Genomic DNA, 16,065 nt, shown 5'->3' on the forward strand with positions numbered 1-16,065 from the left:
CGAATACCGCTGCCAGATTTCGATCACTCTCCTGACGATGAACACCTGGTCAATCGTAGATCGGCCAGGACGAAAGCCAGCTTGCTCGTCGCGCGTTGTTTCTTCGCGATGTTTAATGAGTCAGTCCAGGATAATGCGCTCCAGTACCTTGTACATAACACGCAGCAAAGAGATTCCTCGATAATTCCTTGGGTCCGTGGCGGATAACTTCTTGTGGAGGGGAATTATGATAGCGTTCCTCCACAAATCAGGTATCCTTTCGTTTATCCATATTGAACGGATGATCTTTGTCGTCTCACGAATCCCAGACGGAGGAAGATATTTTAGCATTTCTGCGCTAATTCCGTCGTCTCCACCAGATTTTCCATTCATCATTTTTTGAATACAGACTAGAACCTCCGACTCGGTCGGTGGTTCTTCGTTAACCGCATACGTCGGTCTATGAACGTGTTCGAGTTCAGGAGTTGACGGTGCTAGCCGGTTCAGCAAGGTCTTGAAGTGTTCCTTCCAAATTGGAAGGGTTGCTTCACCGACAGCTACTCCATTAGCAGTGTTAAGGACATGGGAACATCTTTTCATTTTGCCGCTACACTGTTTCAGTAAAGCATAGGCTTTCCGCGGGTTCCTGTCCTCCCACGCCTTCTCAAACTCCATCGCTCTTGACGTCCACTCGTTATCGCGGTCTTGTTGCAGTTGACGACGCAGTTTCCTTCTAAGACGCTTTTCCTGGTTGAAGTCACCAACGCTGCGCGCGACACATACAGAATTGTATGTGGATTTTGTTTCCGCAGATGCAAAGGCAAACTTCTTCCGCGGCAATAGAACCGGGAGCGTTTCCCTTGCAGCGTCCTGGATGCGCTTTGTGAAGGAATCCGCATCGCTAAGCTTCTTCCTGGTCCGTACTCCAACATGAATAGACACACGTTGGCGGAATTTTCTTCTGCATTCATTGTCTTTCAGACCTGCCATGTCGATTTTCGGTTGAAGAGGAACTCCTCGGTTTCTCTTGTGGAACCGTATCTTGAAGCTGAGAAGAACTGGGCGGTGGTCAGAGTCAAACGCGACGTCCCAAACAGCTCTAGATTTTCGGATATCTGACTGAGGAATGTTCCTCGCCAGAACGTAGTCGAGCTGAAGTTTAAGAGTCCTCATCTTCCGCTTGCGCTGCTCTTCAGGCGTTAAAAGGGCTGACCCCTGCCACGTGAGCTGATGGCGTCGATGATTCCTCTTAAACGTGGAAGTGATGATGAGGCCCGTCTGTTTGCAGAAGTCGACCAGACGGTCACCGTTGTCCGACGTGCACTCCGCTGCATAGTACCATTTTCCTAGCACATCGGATTGCTGTTCGAGTCCCATCGTCACATTTGCGTCGATTCCGACAATGATCATCTGCTGACTTGGTATTTTAGACATCAACACATTGAGTTCATAATAGAAGACGTCCTTACTGTTGTCCTCAGCGGTTTCCGCAGGTGCGTGAGCACTTACGATCCAGAGTTTACGTCCTCTGCGATCCCGCAGTCGTAGAAAGGCGCCTCTAGACGACGTTGAGCCAAATTCCTCCACCAGGTTCTTGTAATTGTTCCTCACAGCTATCGCGCAGCCACCTACTTTGTTCTCATCAGCATCGCCGCAGTATATGGTGTAATTTTCGATGCTGATGACGGGCCGATCCCTCATGCGTGTTTCCTGCAGTGCAGCAGAAGGCACACAGAGATACCGCAGAAGTCTGGATAGAGCGGCTTGTTGGAGTTCACTCGATAGTGTTCGGCAGTTCAGCGTGACGAAACGAATGGTTGTTGCCAAAGAATCCATGCTCCCTTCAGGCAGTTGAGCTTTCAGGTTATGGGCTTTGGCGGTGTGCTGGACAACAGCACCTTTTTGCAATATATGGGAAGCTTTCGCCATATAACAGTGCAGGTTGTATAGCTCGCACGTTCCCAATGCGTACACTCAAACGCCTGATTGCGTTTAGTTAAAGCAGGACCACCACGTGCCGGTAGCAATCAGGCTCGTATACGCGGCCCCGGTATTCAATATTAGAAATATTTGATATGTAATATGTTAGATTTATGTTAGATTGTTTTATTGGCGTACGAGTTATATTGATGTTATCAATCGTCCTGGCAGGTGCGAAATCTGTCTTGCAGGCACACAATATTCCTGGAGACATATCTTGCGGACAGTACGCCGTATGACCGCGGGTCAACGATTGTTTCTGGACAAAACACCTTTTTTTCTAAACATGAAAAATATGGAGTGAAGTAACGGGAAAACTTTCTTTCACAAATATCATGCTATATAATATAACGCGCTTAGTCCGTCTGTGTGTGCATGTGTGTTATATATATATATATATATATATATATATATATATATATATATATATATATATATATATATCACGAAAATACTCCATAATGATGCAAAACTCTTCAGCGGTGAGGTGATGAACCATCGCCATGTACCTGATAGGTGAGCGCTCTATCTTTTCACCATAGTTCAAAGTGCTGTAGATATGTATGTTGGCTTTGATAAGGCAAGTTAGTTCCTCTCATATCTTAGTGAGTGTAAATAAACTTTTATGTGAATGTATACTCCCAAATTTGCAAACCCATCATGCTGTATAATAACGAGCTTATTCTGTCACGTGTGTGCGTCTGTGTATGTATGTGTCTCAGTCAAGAAATTCCAAAAGGAGAGGGAGACTAATATTATGGCGTCGGTTTGGTGCGCTTGAACCGCAACGCGGTAAAATTGGGTGGAACGGATACTACGACGTCGAATTCCTGCCTCGGAGCCAGATAGCTGTAAAATGGGGTGCGACGGGTCCCATGGAGTCGGAATGGTGCGCCGGTGCCAGAAAGTTATAGAGTGGGGAGAGACGGTTTCCATTGCGTCGGATTGGTGTGTGGGAGCCCCAAGGAGGTAGAATTAGTTTCTGTGGTTCCTTTGCATATCTACTTCCCAGCATGTCTCCCCAACTCTGCTAACCTCCTTTTTTCAAAAGGAGGAAACACATGTGTGAACGGCTGCTTTAATCCAATACATAGTATTGCCAACAATTTACGCGATCTGACGTAGAATGTTATTTTTATCGCTACAATAGTGATATTCACGTCTTGCTCAGCTCATCATTCTTGCTAATAGTTGAGAACGGAGCAGACTCATCCTGCTCTCATACTTCGAATAATGTTTCAAATTGTGGAGGTTTGAGAGAAACATACACGTGAAATCAAGCTGGATTGCTCTCCGAATATAGAACTGATTGTTCAAGGAAAAACCATAAAATCTTCCATCTGTAATTAAGTTTTCAGGTAAAAAAAAATGGATAAAGCTTTGATAAAAAAGCAATTCTAATTTCCCAAAAAAATGTCGCTACTGCTATTTCTTATTGGTCGGTGAAAACGCGCGGAGCGAACACCAAAATAAGCCTGAAGTCCGGCTTTAGCCGGACGTTCAGGGTGGTATTTTAATATTTGCGATTTCTACCTTCTTGTACGAGTAAAGATTGGGATTCAAGTTGTACTCTAGTTAGTCGCCGATATCGGCGATATATATCGTTATTTTTACCGAGCAGTCTTAATTTACAAACGGATTTCTCATTGTGGAGCTCATTTCTTATCATTTCATTTCCTTATAAGCTTGTTTTGTCAAAGTATCCAACTAGAAATATCATGCGCGTCTTTGGTCGAAGGAATGGGCTGAGCCTAAGGATGGGCAGCGCACTAGGACAGGCGTAGCGGCGATCGCTGCTGCTGGCACACACATCGGCTGCACCCAACTCGCTTAGGTACCTCCTGTGACCAAAATCTGGCGGCGGTATTCGAAGTTAATGCAGCGTTTCTGGACTTTGAAGCCGCTTTCGACTCTTTTCATTGAGGTCGTCTCCTCGACGCGTTCCGCGCCTATGGAGTACCAGGAAAGTTCGTTCGGTTGCTTGATTACGTGAATCAAAAACAACTGCTGCAGTTCGAAAACCAGCCGGATGTAGAACACCGTTTGAGGTGGTAACCGGAGCAAGACAAGGAGCAGTGGGAGGACCCGTCCTGTTCAACTTCAATGAGATCATGCGAAGAACAGTCGCTCAGTGTTCTGCAGCCATCGTTTTAGCACTATCGGGGTGTCCCTCGACTGATCTCGAGTACGCCGACGATGTTGTTCTATTCGCGGAAAGCACTACAAAACTTCAACATGTTATCAACCTTGTATCGAAGTTGACTGCAGCCTATGGATTACGTTTACGCCCTGATGAATGCAAGCAGATCTGGTTTTCTTTGAAACCTGGAACGGGAATTGGGGTAGACCGACAACCGGAACTGGTCGATGAGTTCTGTTACCTGGAATGTATGCTGAAGAACAACGGCAGCTATGAGAAAGATATTCAGCAAAGATGTGCTAAAGTCATTTCTGCATTTAACTCCTTAACGAGGTGCCTGTGGCCGACCCCCATCACTGACAAAGTCATGCTGCGAGTCTACCTATCCACTATTCACCTCATCATGATGTACGGATTTGAAACTTAGGTAGCACCGTCTACAATAAAGATCTTTACGCGGAAGTCGATGTGGTGTACCGCAGGATGACGCGATATCAACATCGCCATCGAAAAGGGTTATGGAAATAATATAGTCGTCTTCTCTTCCTTGGTTGTGCATTAAGGACATCAGCAGATTGCCTTGTTTAACGAGTTCTGAGGAGTTTGTCGGGTTCAAGCTGGAAGGAACCACCACGGCAAAAACGGAATTTCTGGACTGTGGTGATAAAACAGTACCTGAGGACATTCGGCTTGGACTGGCAGTTGAAGCGAGACGTAAGGTTTCGCAGGATATAGAACAGTGACGAATATTTTGATTCTGTGCAAATTTCCGCAGAAGGTCGAGAAGGTTGGGCAGAGCTATGTTCGAGGACGGCACACCTCTGCGAAAAAGCGACTAAATGCCTTAATGGTGACATTACGCCAATTACATCAAAATCAAGCAAGTCATGAGAGGAAGCTACAGGAGTGGCGATAAGACAATCTCAGGGGGAAGAAACGTGAAAAAAATGAGAATTTCTCGTACGCCTTGCTGCATTTTGACGTACATGCGTAACTTTGTGCACGTGTCACGATTTTATAGGAACTACACAAGTCTTTTATTAGGTTGGTGCAAAAATTATGTGCGTTTTTCGTTGCCTTATCTTCACGACAAATTTTTTCCGGTTACAGTCATCATTAATACTAGAAGCAGTATAGCGTTTTGTAGCACATTTCGTTTTGGTTATTAGTTCTAAAGTGATTTTGAAAGAGAATCAGTATTTGGTCAGAACAAAAACTTAGAAGATAATATGTATAGGCAACATTTTCACCAAATCTTCTTCTACGAGTTCAAGTAAGGCAGGTCTGCAGCGGAGACAGCTCGGAGTAGCACGCTGTTTGAAGTGAGGGAAGCACCACCGAGTTCACGGCACAACGTTGGTTCCAAAGGTTTCGTTGTGGCGATGTGAGCCTCGAAGATAAGGAAGGTTGCGGCTGCCCTTCTGAAACTGACGGTCACCTGCTGAAGGCAACCATCGAAGACGATCCTTTTGAAACGACACGAGAGGTTGCCCAACAACTAGGCGTTGACCATTCAACAGTCATCCTTTTGAAAAATTGGGAAGGTGAGAAAGTTGAACAAGTGGGTGCTGCATGAGCTGCGCGAGTCCTAAAGAAGCCGTCGTTTTGACTTCTGTTACGCAATAAGAACGATCCATTTCTCGATCGTATTGCTACGTGCGATGAGAAATGGATTTTATACGACAACAAGAAGCGTCCTGCTTATATCGGATAGATAAGGACGAAGCTCACAAGCACTTCTCGAACCAGAAAATGCAGAAGAAGACTCTGGTGACTGTATGGTGGTGTGATACAGGTGTAATCCACTACAGCTTTATGAAACCTCACAAAACGCACTGGAAACTCAAACTTCCTCGCGCGGCGTAAGTGAATGGAAGGGTCCAATTCTTCTAAACGACAATGCCCGGGCACACATTGCTAAGGTGACGCTACCAAAGTTGAACAAGTTAGGCTACGAGTCTCTGCTTCACCCACCATATTCGCCAGACCTTCCGCCAACCTTCTACCGCTTTTTCAAACATCTAGACGGCTGTCTAAGTGGTAACATCTTGCAAAACCAAGGTGATGCCGAAAACGACTTTCGAAGATTCGTGGACTCCAAGAGATCGGACTTTTACGCAGCTGGAATAAACAAACTTGTATCTCGTTGGCAAAGATGCGTGGACAGTAATGGTTCTTATTTCGATTGATATGGTTGTTTTTGAGGCGAGTTATAGTGTTTCGAAGTGAATGCACGAAAAAGCGCATTATTTTTCCGCCAACCTAATAATACCCTTATGTAGTTTTGGAGGAAAATAGACAAAAACTAGCATTTGATTGTAGAAAACTACCACCTAGAAGGCAGTTAATATAGATCACTAAACGTTCGCAATATGGCACAAGTCTTTAAAGTCTATTACGAACTTTTTTATATAGAACAGTTCTGACATAGTTGTGTATTTAGACATGAATGCTATTAAATTTTTCCAGGAGAATGTTATGGGCATTCACAATATCATTAGTTTTGTTCGCTCTTGCTCACTGCGGTATGCTGAGCTTCTGTCGTGAAGCAAAAGATTGTTCATCCTGTGCCCAATCCTACACTTATGCTTTCGGTTTACGAGAATACTGCAGGTACCACTTGCGAATCCTTTCAACTCTATTTTACTTGATTTAGATATCATTATATGTCATAGATGGTGTGTGGATGCAAAGCAGTGTGTTGGACCATTATCGTGTCCGCCAGGAAGAGCTGTTGTGCAGCGTGATTCATTTCGATGTCCTAAGAAGGTGCATTTATATTTTATATACATTTATATATACATTTATATTTCATCATCAGAATTACGTCATCAGCTGCTATTTGATATTGCTTTTCCGCTCTTTTTCACATTCGCGAAAATTTCATGAAATAGCCCAGACATTATTTCCAGGAATCCCATCTCATAGTCTATTAGAAGTTACAGACCTGAGTAGTCATTCTCTTTGGTTTCGAGAAGGGTGAGATTACATTTTTGACAATTAGTTCTTCTCAATACTAATTATTAAACATCATGAACGTTAGTTCAACTTGCAGCGAGTAAGCATAGGAACACTAGAAGTGCTGACGAGAATGAAGAAATACAGCATATTAAAAACCAATTTCACTAGCTTAAAATGCAAAAGAAAAATATGCAGTCATGAAATGGTTTTTATGTTGGGGTGAGCATCGCATCCTCGGTTTTTACAGAGCATGACACGTTCCTCCGAACTTTTTAGTTGGAAATAAAAAGGATAACGTTTCTGGCGTTAATCAATCCGCTAGGGATGCGCCCCCACGTTCACTTCAATTCAGAATCGTTTGAGGTTTACGAACGTGTAACTGGCCTATACAATGACTTGCAGTGGCTAGCCGATGTGTCAAGTCATTGATTTTATCCTCCCAGACAAATCTGGTACCAATTTATCGACCCCAAAGGGATGGAAGGCTTGGTGAGCACTAGAGCGGATTCGGACCTCTGATCGACCGTGCACTTGGAAATAGTTTCTTTTTATTTTTCGTGTTTTTCCCTTCACGCATAGTAGTTCTAGAACGGAATCAAGTAACAGCGAAGACTTTCCCTGCTAGTAATGTCGTTTGTTTTACGCCTCTAAGACTTTAGTTTGTAGAGAATGCGTTTCTCCCTCTTTTTTTTTTGTTTAATTGTACGCGATTAACATTTTTCAATCGTAGCCGTAATGGAGTCGGAAAATCCACTTTAGTAGAATCCTGAGTTTGCACAACTATACGAAAGGTGAGGCAGAAATCCAATCCCTATAATCCTTCTTATTGAAGAGATGCTTTGGCATCAGAACAAATTATCGAACTAGCGGAAAAGAGCATTTCCATAGTATTACGGCTCTGAACTATGTTAGTCGTGCACAGTTACACTAAAAGTGGTACGGCAGTCAAATCCCTATAACTCAGAAGTGCCCCAGGAACAAAACGAGCAGAAAAACTAGAGGAAACAAACGCTGCACAGACCACGTGGTCCTACCCATGTACTATTTTACGAAAAATAGAATGAAGAACTATGGAGAAAGCGAAGAGCTGGAAGAGCTTGTCGCGCTCGGCGTAGAAGGGCCAGCGAACGCCTTCAACGAGAACGCGATGCACCACCTCGGTACAACACGTTCTACGCCGAGTGTATTAACTAAACAGATGTTAAAAACAGGGCATCAATAATATGACGTGGAGTGGAAAATTGAGTGTGACAATAGAGAGTTCCTGGTGTAGACTACGACTATGAACGAAGTCCAGCCAAATTTCCCTTAATCTTCCCCAAAAACGGAAACGGCGCTCCTTCTTACAAGGTTAGTTGCAACGTACCACCCTTGTACACGCGCCGCATCCACGAGAGAACGGTTTAGAATTAATTAGTCTATCCACTGGTTTTACATGAAAAGGTTGCTGAGGTCTCCTCAGCAACCTTTTCATGTAAAACCAGTGGATAGACTGCTGAGACAATAGGAGTATGTAGAAAGGTGACGCGTTCTAACGTACCTCCTAGAAAAAAGTCATTTCCACTTAGGGGAAATTGAGCAGAGCATCGCTTATATTCATAATCTACACTCCGAGCTCTGTGTTTTCAATCAGGTTACCACACTACGTCAATCTCGAGACACCCTGCCTTTGAGAGAGTAACGCGTGCAAAAGAAGTAGCAACGAAATCACCGTAAAATTTACTAATTGCAAGACAACAATTGCTTTGAAAATGACCATCACAGTGCAATAAATGCTCATTGGACGTGAACAGGTGATAATAGGAAAAAGAACAGAAAAAAAAAACTAACGGTAAAGCGGAACAGAAACGAGAAATAAGAAAACGAAAAGATCGAAAACAAGTAGAGGTAAAAAAAAATTCAAGAAGTAGTGAGAAAACAATATAAATAAACAACAGTAAAATCAACTATGTAGAGTAATACTAATGATCTTAACTCTTCCATGTCTGCGCGTACGCAAATGAGCAACGTAGAATTGTCAATGGAGAAATATTGGATTGCTGAACGAATGGAAGTGTATAGATATACTCCCCTAGACCTTGTTTATGATCATGAAAATCTACATGATTGGGAATTGTCTTTTACTAAAACGCAAAACAGGCGTGTCGAATAATAGAGGTGATATCAGGGTGAAAATGTGCACCTACAAATCCCAAAGGCAGGTTCACACTGCGTGATTCTTTACAGATTTGCCTGAAAATCAAACGTGTGGTACTGTAGAGCTTATTCAGGTTAGTAGTCTGAACGTCCGGCTAATGCTGAACATCAGACTTTGTGGTGTTCGCTTCGCTCGCTTTCACCGATCAATAAGAAATAACAGTAGTGACGTTTTTGTAAAATTATAATTGCTTTTTCTTCTATCAGTGCTTTTTCAATTTTTTCCCTCAAAAATTTAGGCATAGATGAGAGGTTCCATGATTTTCTTCCCAAACGAGTCACTACTGTATTTGGAGAGGAATCAAACTTAACTTTACAGCTATGTTCCTCTGAAACCGACAACCGACACAGACACTGCAGCATTATTAACATTATCTTCAGGAGGAGCTTTGACTGCTTTAATCGTTCACCCTTTTTAGTCGGGACTGTTGCTGTTCTCCTCGGGCTGACACTGAAGTTGAAACTCTAGGGTAAAGGCTGAAAGAAAAATTTCCTAATACAGGGTTATTTTCGCAACCTCCCGTTCCAACAACAAGTAACCTTTACTCCAAGTATTAATACGTTCACTACTACCTTAAATGTCTTGTAAAAAGAGATCAACAACTTTTCTGTTTAAGACCTATGTGAGCTCCATAGCAATCAATGGGATCTACTTTTTGCACTTCAATAGCCTCTTTTGGTCGACGTTCGCTTAGAAGTGGACGGAAAACAAAGAATGTTTTTTCCGTCCACTTCTAAGCGTCAATTTCCTTACGAGGCACATCGCTTAGATCAATATCATTTCGTCCATGCCAAGATGCTATATGATCTCCCGCAGCTTGCCATCACTTGTCTGAGCCATCGAAGTATCACTGCGCTCTAGACGATAACTTCAATTGTTTCTTAAACCACCGAATTCTTCAGGGGATTCAGAGAACATCCAAATTCTCCTCTTTTGGTGGTAGTTGTAAGGATAAAAGTAAAGTTTCTGGCGTTAATCAATCCGCTTGGGATGCGCCCCCACGTTCACTTCAATTCAGAATCGTTTGAGGTTTACGAACGTGTATCTGCCCTATACAATGACTTGCGGTGGCTAGCCGATGTGTCAAGTCAGTGCTTTTATCCTCCCAGACAAGTCTGGTACCAATTTATCGACCCCGGGAGGATGAAAGGCTTGGTGAGCACTAGGGCGGATTCGAACCTCCGATCGATCGTGTAGGAAGCGGAACCTCTAACCGCTACACCACACCCACCCCGGTAGTTGTAAATGACTGGAATATCCCTTTTTCAAGAAGAACATTAAGATTAGATCAGCCGCGAAAATCTCTGACAAGAACTACATGGCGGTCAACTGTCTTGCAGCATACTCCCGATTCGGAAACAGGAGACAAAATTATACTATGTGTAAAGTGCCCAATGTGGTGAAATTGGAAACTTCTTCGGCGTTTCGTCCTTCAACAAAGTTAAAACTGTTGTGTCCTTGCTCGAGTTGCGAAGATGGCTTATCGGACCGAGTACTTACCCAAAACTAAACCAACGTACATTGAGCTGGTTAATAAGAACCTCTCAACACATGGAAATAACATACAATGGCAATAACACAAGATATACAACTACATGACTAACATAGTTAACATCTCTACGGCTCCAACAAAAACCTAGTGTGATTTCCGCAAGGTTTTGCAGAGAAATGTTCCTTTTTTCATTACCCCAATACCTGACGTCTCGCTAGAGTTGTATTTCTACGCCCAGTGTCGTCAGACTTTAGCCCGTAGTAAACACCCATGCTAGAGAAAATCCGTTGCAAAGATCACCGTCCCATTGAACTGTTCCATCGCTTCAGTGGCAGTGAGTGGCACAGGATGTCTCCTTATAACAGATGGAAGGCAGTTGCGAAAGTGATGTTAACATCTAAGGATGAACATCGTCGCTCACCATGTGCAGCATGTGTTACGTTATGTTACGGTTCATTACTAGGTAGTGAAGTAGTGTGTGAGGAACAGAGAGTGAAACAACTGTAGCGTTCTATTCGACTCTCCTCTGTTTATCAAAACTTTGAGAGTACGAATTTGGACCAATTGAAATGGTATTTCGCTCATCGAACCTGTCCTAATAAAATCTTCTTGATAGTTATCAAGAAGTGAACAAACACCGATGAACCATAGCCGTAGCTGCATTAGGTCCCTTAGTGACAACGTGGTGGTTGTAACTCAGTCTAATGTGCATTAGTCGGTCTTGAAAGGTGTCTTTGCTTACGTATACGTAACTGAAGAACTAATGTGGATGAACATTGCAGATTATCCGATTAATTGCCTGACTCCATCAAACAACAAGAGAAAAATATCTTTCCTTACCATGATATGGATAGACCAAGCATGAGTGGCTTGTTCAGCTTGTTAAAAATTGTCACAAGCTGGATAGGACATACAACTAAATACAACATATCCATCAGACTAACCTAAGAGAACTGCTCAGTTTCCTTTTGCAGAAAATCTTGAATGGTAAAAGGCTAAATGACAACAACTTCAGGAAAGTCACCTAGGTTCTAAACAGCTGTGAAAGTAGGGATAAAATTGCTGCATTTCTCAAGATCCTCTCAGGCGTTCTTTAGTGGGGTTAATTGGTTTCTTGAGCACTTCTACATCTGTCTTATATTGCAATTCTCTGCAGTCCCATTAAGCTCACTCCGTCTACAGCATTGTAACTGCATAACAGTACGATGGCGATATAAAATAAATTTTGAGTCAGTGTCAATTTGCACGAAGTTAGTTCGCATTATAGCGTTACCGTTGGTGAAAGCGACCAAGTGGAATTAGCGCTTGAGATTGCTAGTTAAATTGTGCTGTTAGGAGGTTGTGCGAATTGACGAACTCCAGAATGCGCTCGAAAGTCTTTATGTTCTATATATATTTCATATATATTTCATTTATACTTTTCACTTAAAGAGATTTCGGGATTTTTGTAGATGTTAAAGTCAACTTCTCAGTACATACTGAACATCATCTTGATCACCTTGACTCCCGTTGTTCTTCGAACTGGTCGAGCGAGTGCCACTAATCCTCCCGATCACGTCCCAGAGTCGCTCAATGGTCTTTCCTTTTGCGTGGGACATGAAGAGCATCGAATTTTTCTTTCAAGGACTTTGTGAAGAAGTCTAACCATCGAGTCGGCGGTCTTCCTGTAGTGCGCTTCATATCGCGTGGAGCCCAGTCGCTCACGGCTCTGGTCCAACGGTTGCCATTGAAGCGCATCACGTATCCGGCCCACCTTATTTTGCTGTATTTGGCAAATGCTACGGCATCTCTAGTCGTCGATCGCTGACGTAGGACAGAACTTCAAATCCCGTCACTCACTCGCATGAAACGGGATACTCCTAGCATCACTCTTTCGATTGAGCGTTCGATGATGCTCACCGCATTTTCTTCCTGCTTGCGAAGTGGCCAGGTTTCTGAAGCATAGCAAGGTCAAAGCAGGAATTGCTGTGGTGTGGAAGAGGAGAGTACAGAGTCGGGTGTTTCTGGTCTTCACTACATCTTCGATGCTCTTATACACTCCCCCAGCCGCTCGTCTCCTCCTGCTCTGCTCGGGGGTCAGGTCGTTCCTCATGTCCAATTCCCGACTCAGACGAACGCAGCTGGTGCATTCGGATATGTTAGTTCCGTTGAGCTTGAATGGGGCATCCGAGACCCATCTGTTCGCGTGGAGATCGTCTTTTGCAGATTCAGCTGAAGACCGATACATCTACATACTTCGTCGAACTCGGTCAACATTCGTTCCCCTTGATTGATGCTAGGTGTTATCAGTACGATGTCATCAGCACACCGCAAATGGTGTAGCTGCCGACCATCAACCTTCCCAATCTGTTTCGATTCTCATCGAGGTATCGCGAAAGTACAAAATGCCGCTATGTCTCACCTTTGTCGACTTAAAGAAGGCCTTTGACTCAGCTGAGACGGAAGCGGTCATGGAGGCCTTACACAACCAGGGTGTCCCTACTCAGTACATAAAGGTACTTCGAGAGTTGTACAGCAACTTCACGACAAGAATTCCGCCATTCTACAAGAATATTGATCATATTGTAAGAAAAGCATACTTTTCTCTGTTTGCTAACTTAACTTCTTCCATAGAAGTGCAAGACGGTTGGAGATCTTATCCCCTTATATTGTTAGAGGCCAGCACAGCACAATATTTAGGATGAGTTTAAAGAAATTTTACATGCGCCGATGTTTGAACAGTGATGTTTACTAACAACTTCCACGGGTTTGGTGTCATTTGCACAGTATCTCCAAGTGTCTATCGCAAAATTTGGAACTGTGTCACAGATTCACATCCAATGATACCTGCTAGTTATCATAGGTGCATTAGAGCATTCATGGCGAGTGTTGGTGCTGCCCACATTGCTATCAGCTTTCTATCCAGTTCTTTCTTCACGCCATTCTTCATAGAACGTCCGTAGTGCACACATGATGAAGTCTTCACTATTCGGAAACCTCTTCGTAACCTACAAGAGATGTTATTCATGAGTTGTACTAACTTTTTATTTATTCGCAGTCTTTTTTTTCTTAATTACCTCATTAGTTTCTTGAATACAATCTCTGGTACTGCTCGGGAAAAGAACAACACAGCCGGGAAAACAAAAATCTGTCATTAACTTTTCATCAGTACGTGCGCCCCCGTGTTTTATTGCAAGAAATCACTTTGCTACCCACTGCAACACAAATGAACAGTTTCTGGGAGATAATATTGTCTTGTCGTACCTCTTTGTAATGGGTATGATGTACTTAGTTAATGTCCCCACATACGATGCATCCCTTTGATCAAACAACAGCGATAGTATCGGACACTTTTCTACAATGTGGAAAGTCTTCCCATTATCAATAGAGGTTACGACGAGAGGGATATTACCAAGACCTCTGTGATCCTCGAAACAGTATGATCCATGCAGCTAAAACCATGACGAAATTCAGCTTGCCCCTGAGGTTAAGCTCTACCCATTGTTTTTAACATGCATATCGGGAATAATAAATAATTGTGGAAGTTTTTCATAAAACTTCAGCGGAGACTATCGAACTGTAGTTGCGAAACTCGTCTCGGTCACCGCTTCGGGTCTGGGGGATGAATCATGTTACATGCTCTTGACCCCACCTCGTAATTTTGGAGAAAAATACAGCTATAGATAGCTCATTGCTAGGATCAGAAGTGTGTCAGTATATATGCCCACATATGAAGTTCAAAGGGGCGGGTGTGGTGTAGCGGTTAGAGGTTCCGCTTCCTGCACGATCGATCGGAGGTTCGAATCCGGACCTAGTGCTCACCAAGCCTTTCATCCCTCAGGGGTCGATAAATTGGTACCAGACTTGTCTGGGAGGATAAAAGCACTGACTTGACACATCGGCTAGCCACCGCAAGTCATTGTATAGGGCAGATACACGTTCGTAAACCTCAAACGATTCTGAATTGAAGTGAACGTGGGGGCGCATCCCAAGCGGATTGATTAACGCCAGAAACTTTAACTTTTACTTTATGAAGTTCAAAACATGGGAAGTTCTCGGCGTGCATTCGTCCGCACAATTTCACTCTTTGATTGTGATAACAGACGGGCAATACTCTGATCTCCGCCGGAATCATGATTTTTGCAAAACGGGGAAAGAATTACTGAGACGTTTACATTAGGTGTATTTTCCTTTTATATTCCAATATATTCCGCACTTACGTGCGAATTGGAGGTGGTGGAATTGATGTTAACATTGACCCTGATTAGAAATGACTGTTGTGTTGGTCGGATTTATTGGATTAGAACAAACATTTATAACGTGGTGCCAAAAAAAATTAGACAGAGAAGTACTTATCAAAATAAAACAATAATTGAACCAGTTAACAGGTTGGGAAAGCAGGCACTTTGAGGAAAGTTTGTGCTGTAAAAAATGTCATTAATTTACCATTTCCAGGCCCTCTGGTCTTCCTGAAAGTTAATTGAGAAAGTTCAATTCGCTTACGTGAACGTTCACTTCAATTTAGAATCACTTGAGGTTAACGGACACGTGTCTAACCTATACAATAACTTGCAGCGGTTAGCTGATGTAGATAGATGAATGGTTCTCTCAAAAGCTAATTGTTTCATTCAAAAATTTTCAATCCATAAATGGGAGGAAAATCTAAAATCATTTTCCTCAACTAGATTTCGAAAAAATTAGGAAAATTAGAAAGATCAAGTTCTGCTCAAATTTAGACAAATTCTATCTCTACAACAGTATAATATTGTATCGCATGGAACTAACTCCTTGCCGTTATTCAGCAACTCGTGAAGCAGCATTGCACTAATTTTATCGTTACCTTGACTGTGGATCTTTTTCTTTTCTTTCTTCTTTCTTTCAATTTTATTATAATTATTAATTTTTTATCTTTTTTCGCTTGGTGCGCTTAGTGCTAGCTAGGGAAAACGGGTAAAGTGGTAAGAGGTTCCGCTGTGAGTGCCGGATCGATCGGTGGTTCGAGACCATCCAAGTGCCAACCAAGCCTTTCGTCCTAGTGATCGTGAACACGCGTCTGTTTTGGATCCGTAACAAGTGCAGCGGAAATGCGTCGGTTCTTGCAGATGCACTAATATTTGTCTTAATTTTTTTGAGTTCATCAGCATACAGGTGTGGCAAGGGTCTTCCTCGGTCGGCCTGCCGCACATGTCTATTTACCAATTTTTCTTACACCAATTCGCATCTCGTGCGATTGACTTACATCCGGCTGACAAACTGCAGCAGTTGTTTGTCAATCTGTGTTATCAGCTACGGAAACGAACTTTCCTGGCATTCCATCTAGGCGAAGCGCTTAAAGAA

General features: G+C 43.0%; 4 protein-coding genes across 5 annotated transcripts; 2 read left to right on the forward strand and 2 right to left on the reverse strand.

Annotated features, from left to right (window-relative positions):
- Positions 1-120: 120 nt before the first annotated feature.
- On the reverse strand, positions 121-1,908 carry RB195_024051 (uncharacterized protein; the record flags this gene model as incomplete). Its single annotated transcript, XM_064211698.1, has 1 exon — positions 121-1,908. One exon carries the CDS (start codon positions 1,906-1,908, stop codon positions 121-123), a length of 1,788 nt encoding a protein of 595 aa, XP_064067579.1.
- A 2,002-nt stretch (positions 1,909-3,910) lies between these two features.
- RB195_024052 (uncharacterized protein) lies at positions 3,911-13,071 on the forward strand (the record flags this gene model as incomplete). Of its 2 annotated transcripts, XM_064211699.1 has the most annotated exons (5): positions 3,911-3,926; positions 3,973-4,432; positions 6,569-6,712; positions 6,775-6,868; positions 12,955-13,071. In XM_064211699.1, the coding sequence occupies 5 exons, from the start codon at positions 3,911-3,913 to the stop codon at positions 13,069-13,071; spliced, it is 831 nt and encodes a 276-aa protein (XP_064067580.1). The 2 variants fall into 2 exon arrangements, with proteins under 2 accessions (XP_064067580.1, XP_064067582.1); XM_064211700.1 differs by lacking the exons at positions 3,911-3,926; positions 3,973-4,432; positions 12,955-13,071 and adding an exon at positions 12,374-12,556 and having other exon boundaries at positions 6,573-6,712.
- RB195_024053 (uncharacterized protein) lies at positions 4,071-4,526 on the forward strand (the record flags this gene model as incomplete). The annotated part of the gene is made up of 1 exon (XM_064211701.1): positions 4,071-4,526. The coding sequence occupies one exon, from the start codon at positions 4,071-4,073 to the stop codon at positions 4,524-4,526; it is 456 nt and encodes a 151-aa protein (XP_064067581.1).
- Positions 12,581-12,976, reverse strand: RB195_024054 (uncharacterized protein; the record flags this gene model as incomplete). Its single annotated transcript, XM_064211702.1, has 1 exon — positions 12,581-12,976. One exon carries the CDS (start codon positions 12,974-12,976, stop codon positions 12,581-12,583), a length of 396 nt encoding a protein of 131 aa, XP_064067583.1.
- Positions 13,072-16,065: the final 2,994 nt, after the last annotated feature.

Source organism: Necator americanus, chromosome X (genome assembly GCF_031761385.1).
Source record: "Necator americanus strain Aroian chromosome X, whole genome shotgun sequence".
NCBI classification, from domain to species: Eukaryota; Metazoa; Nematoda; class Chromadorea; order Rhabditida; family Ancylostomatidae; genus Necator; species Necator americanus.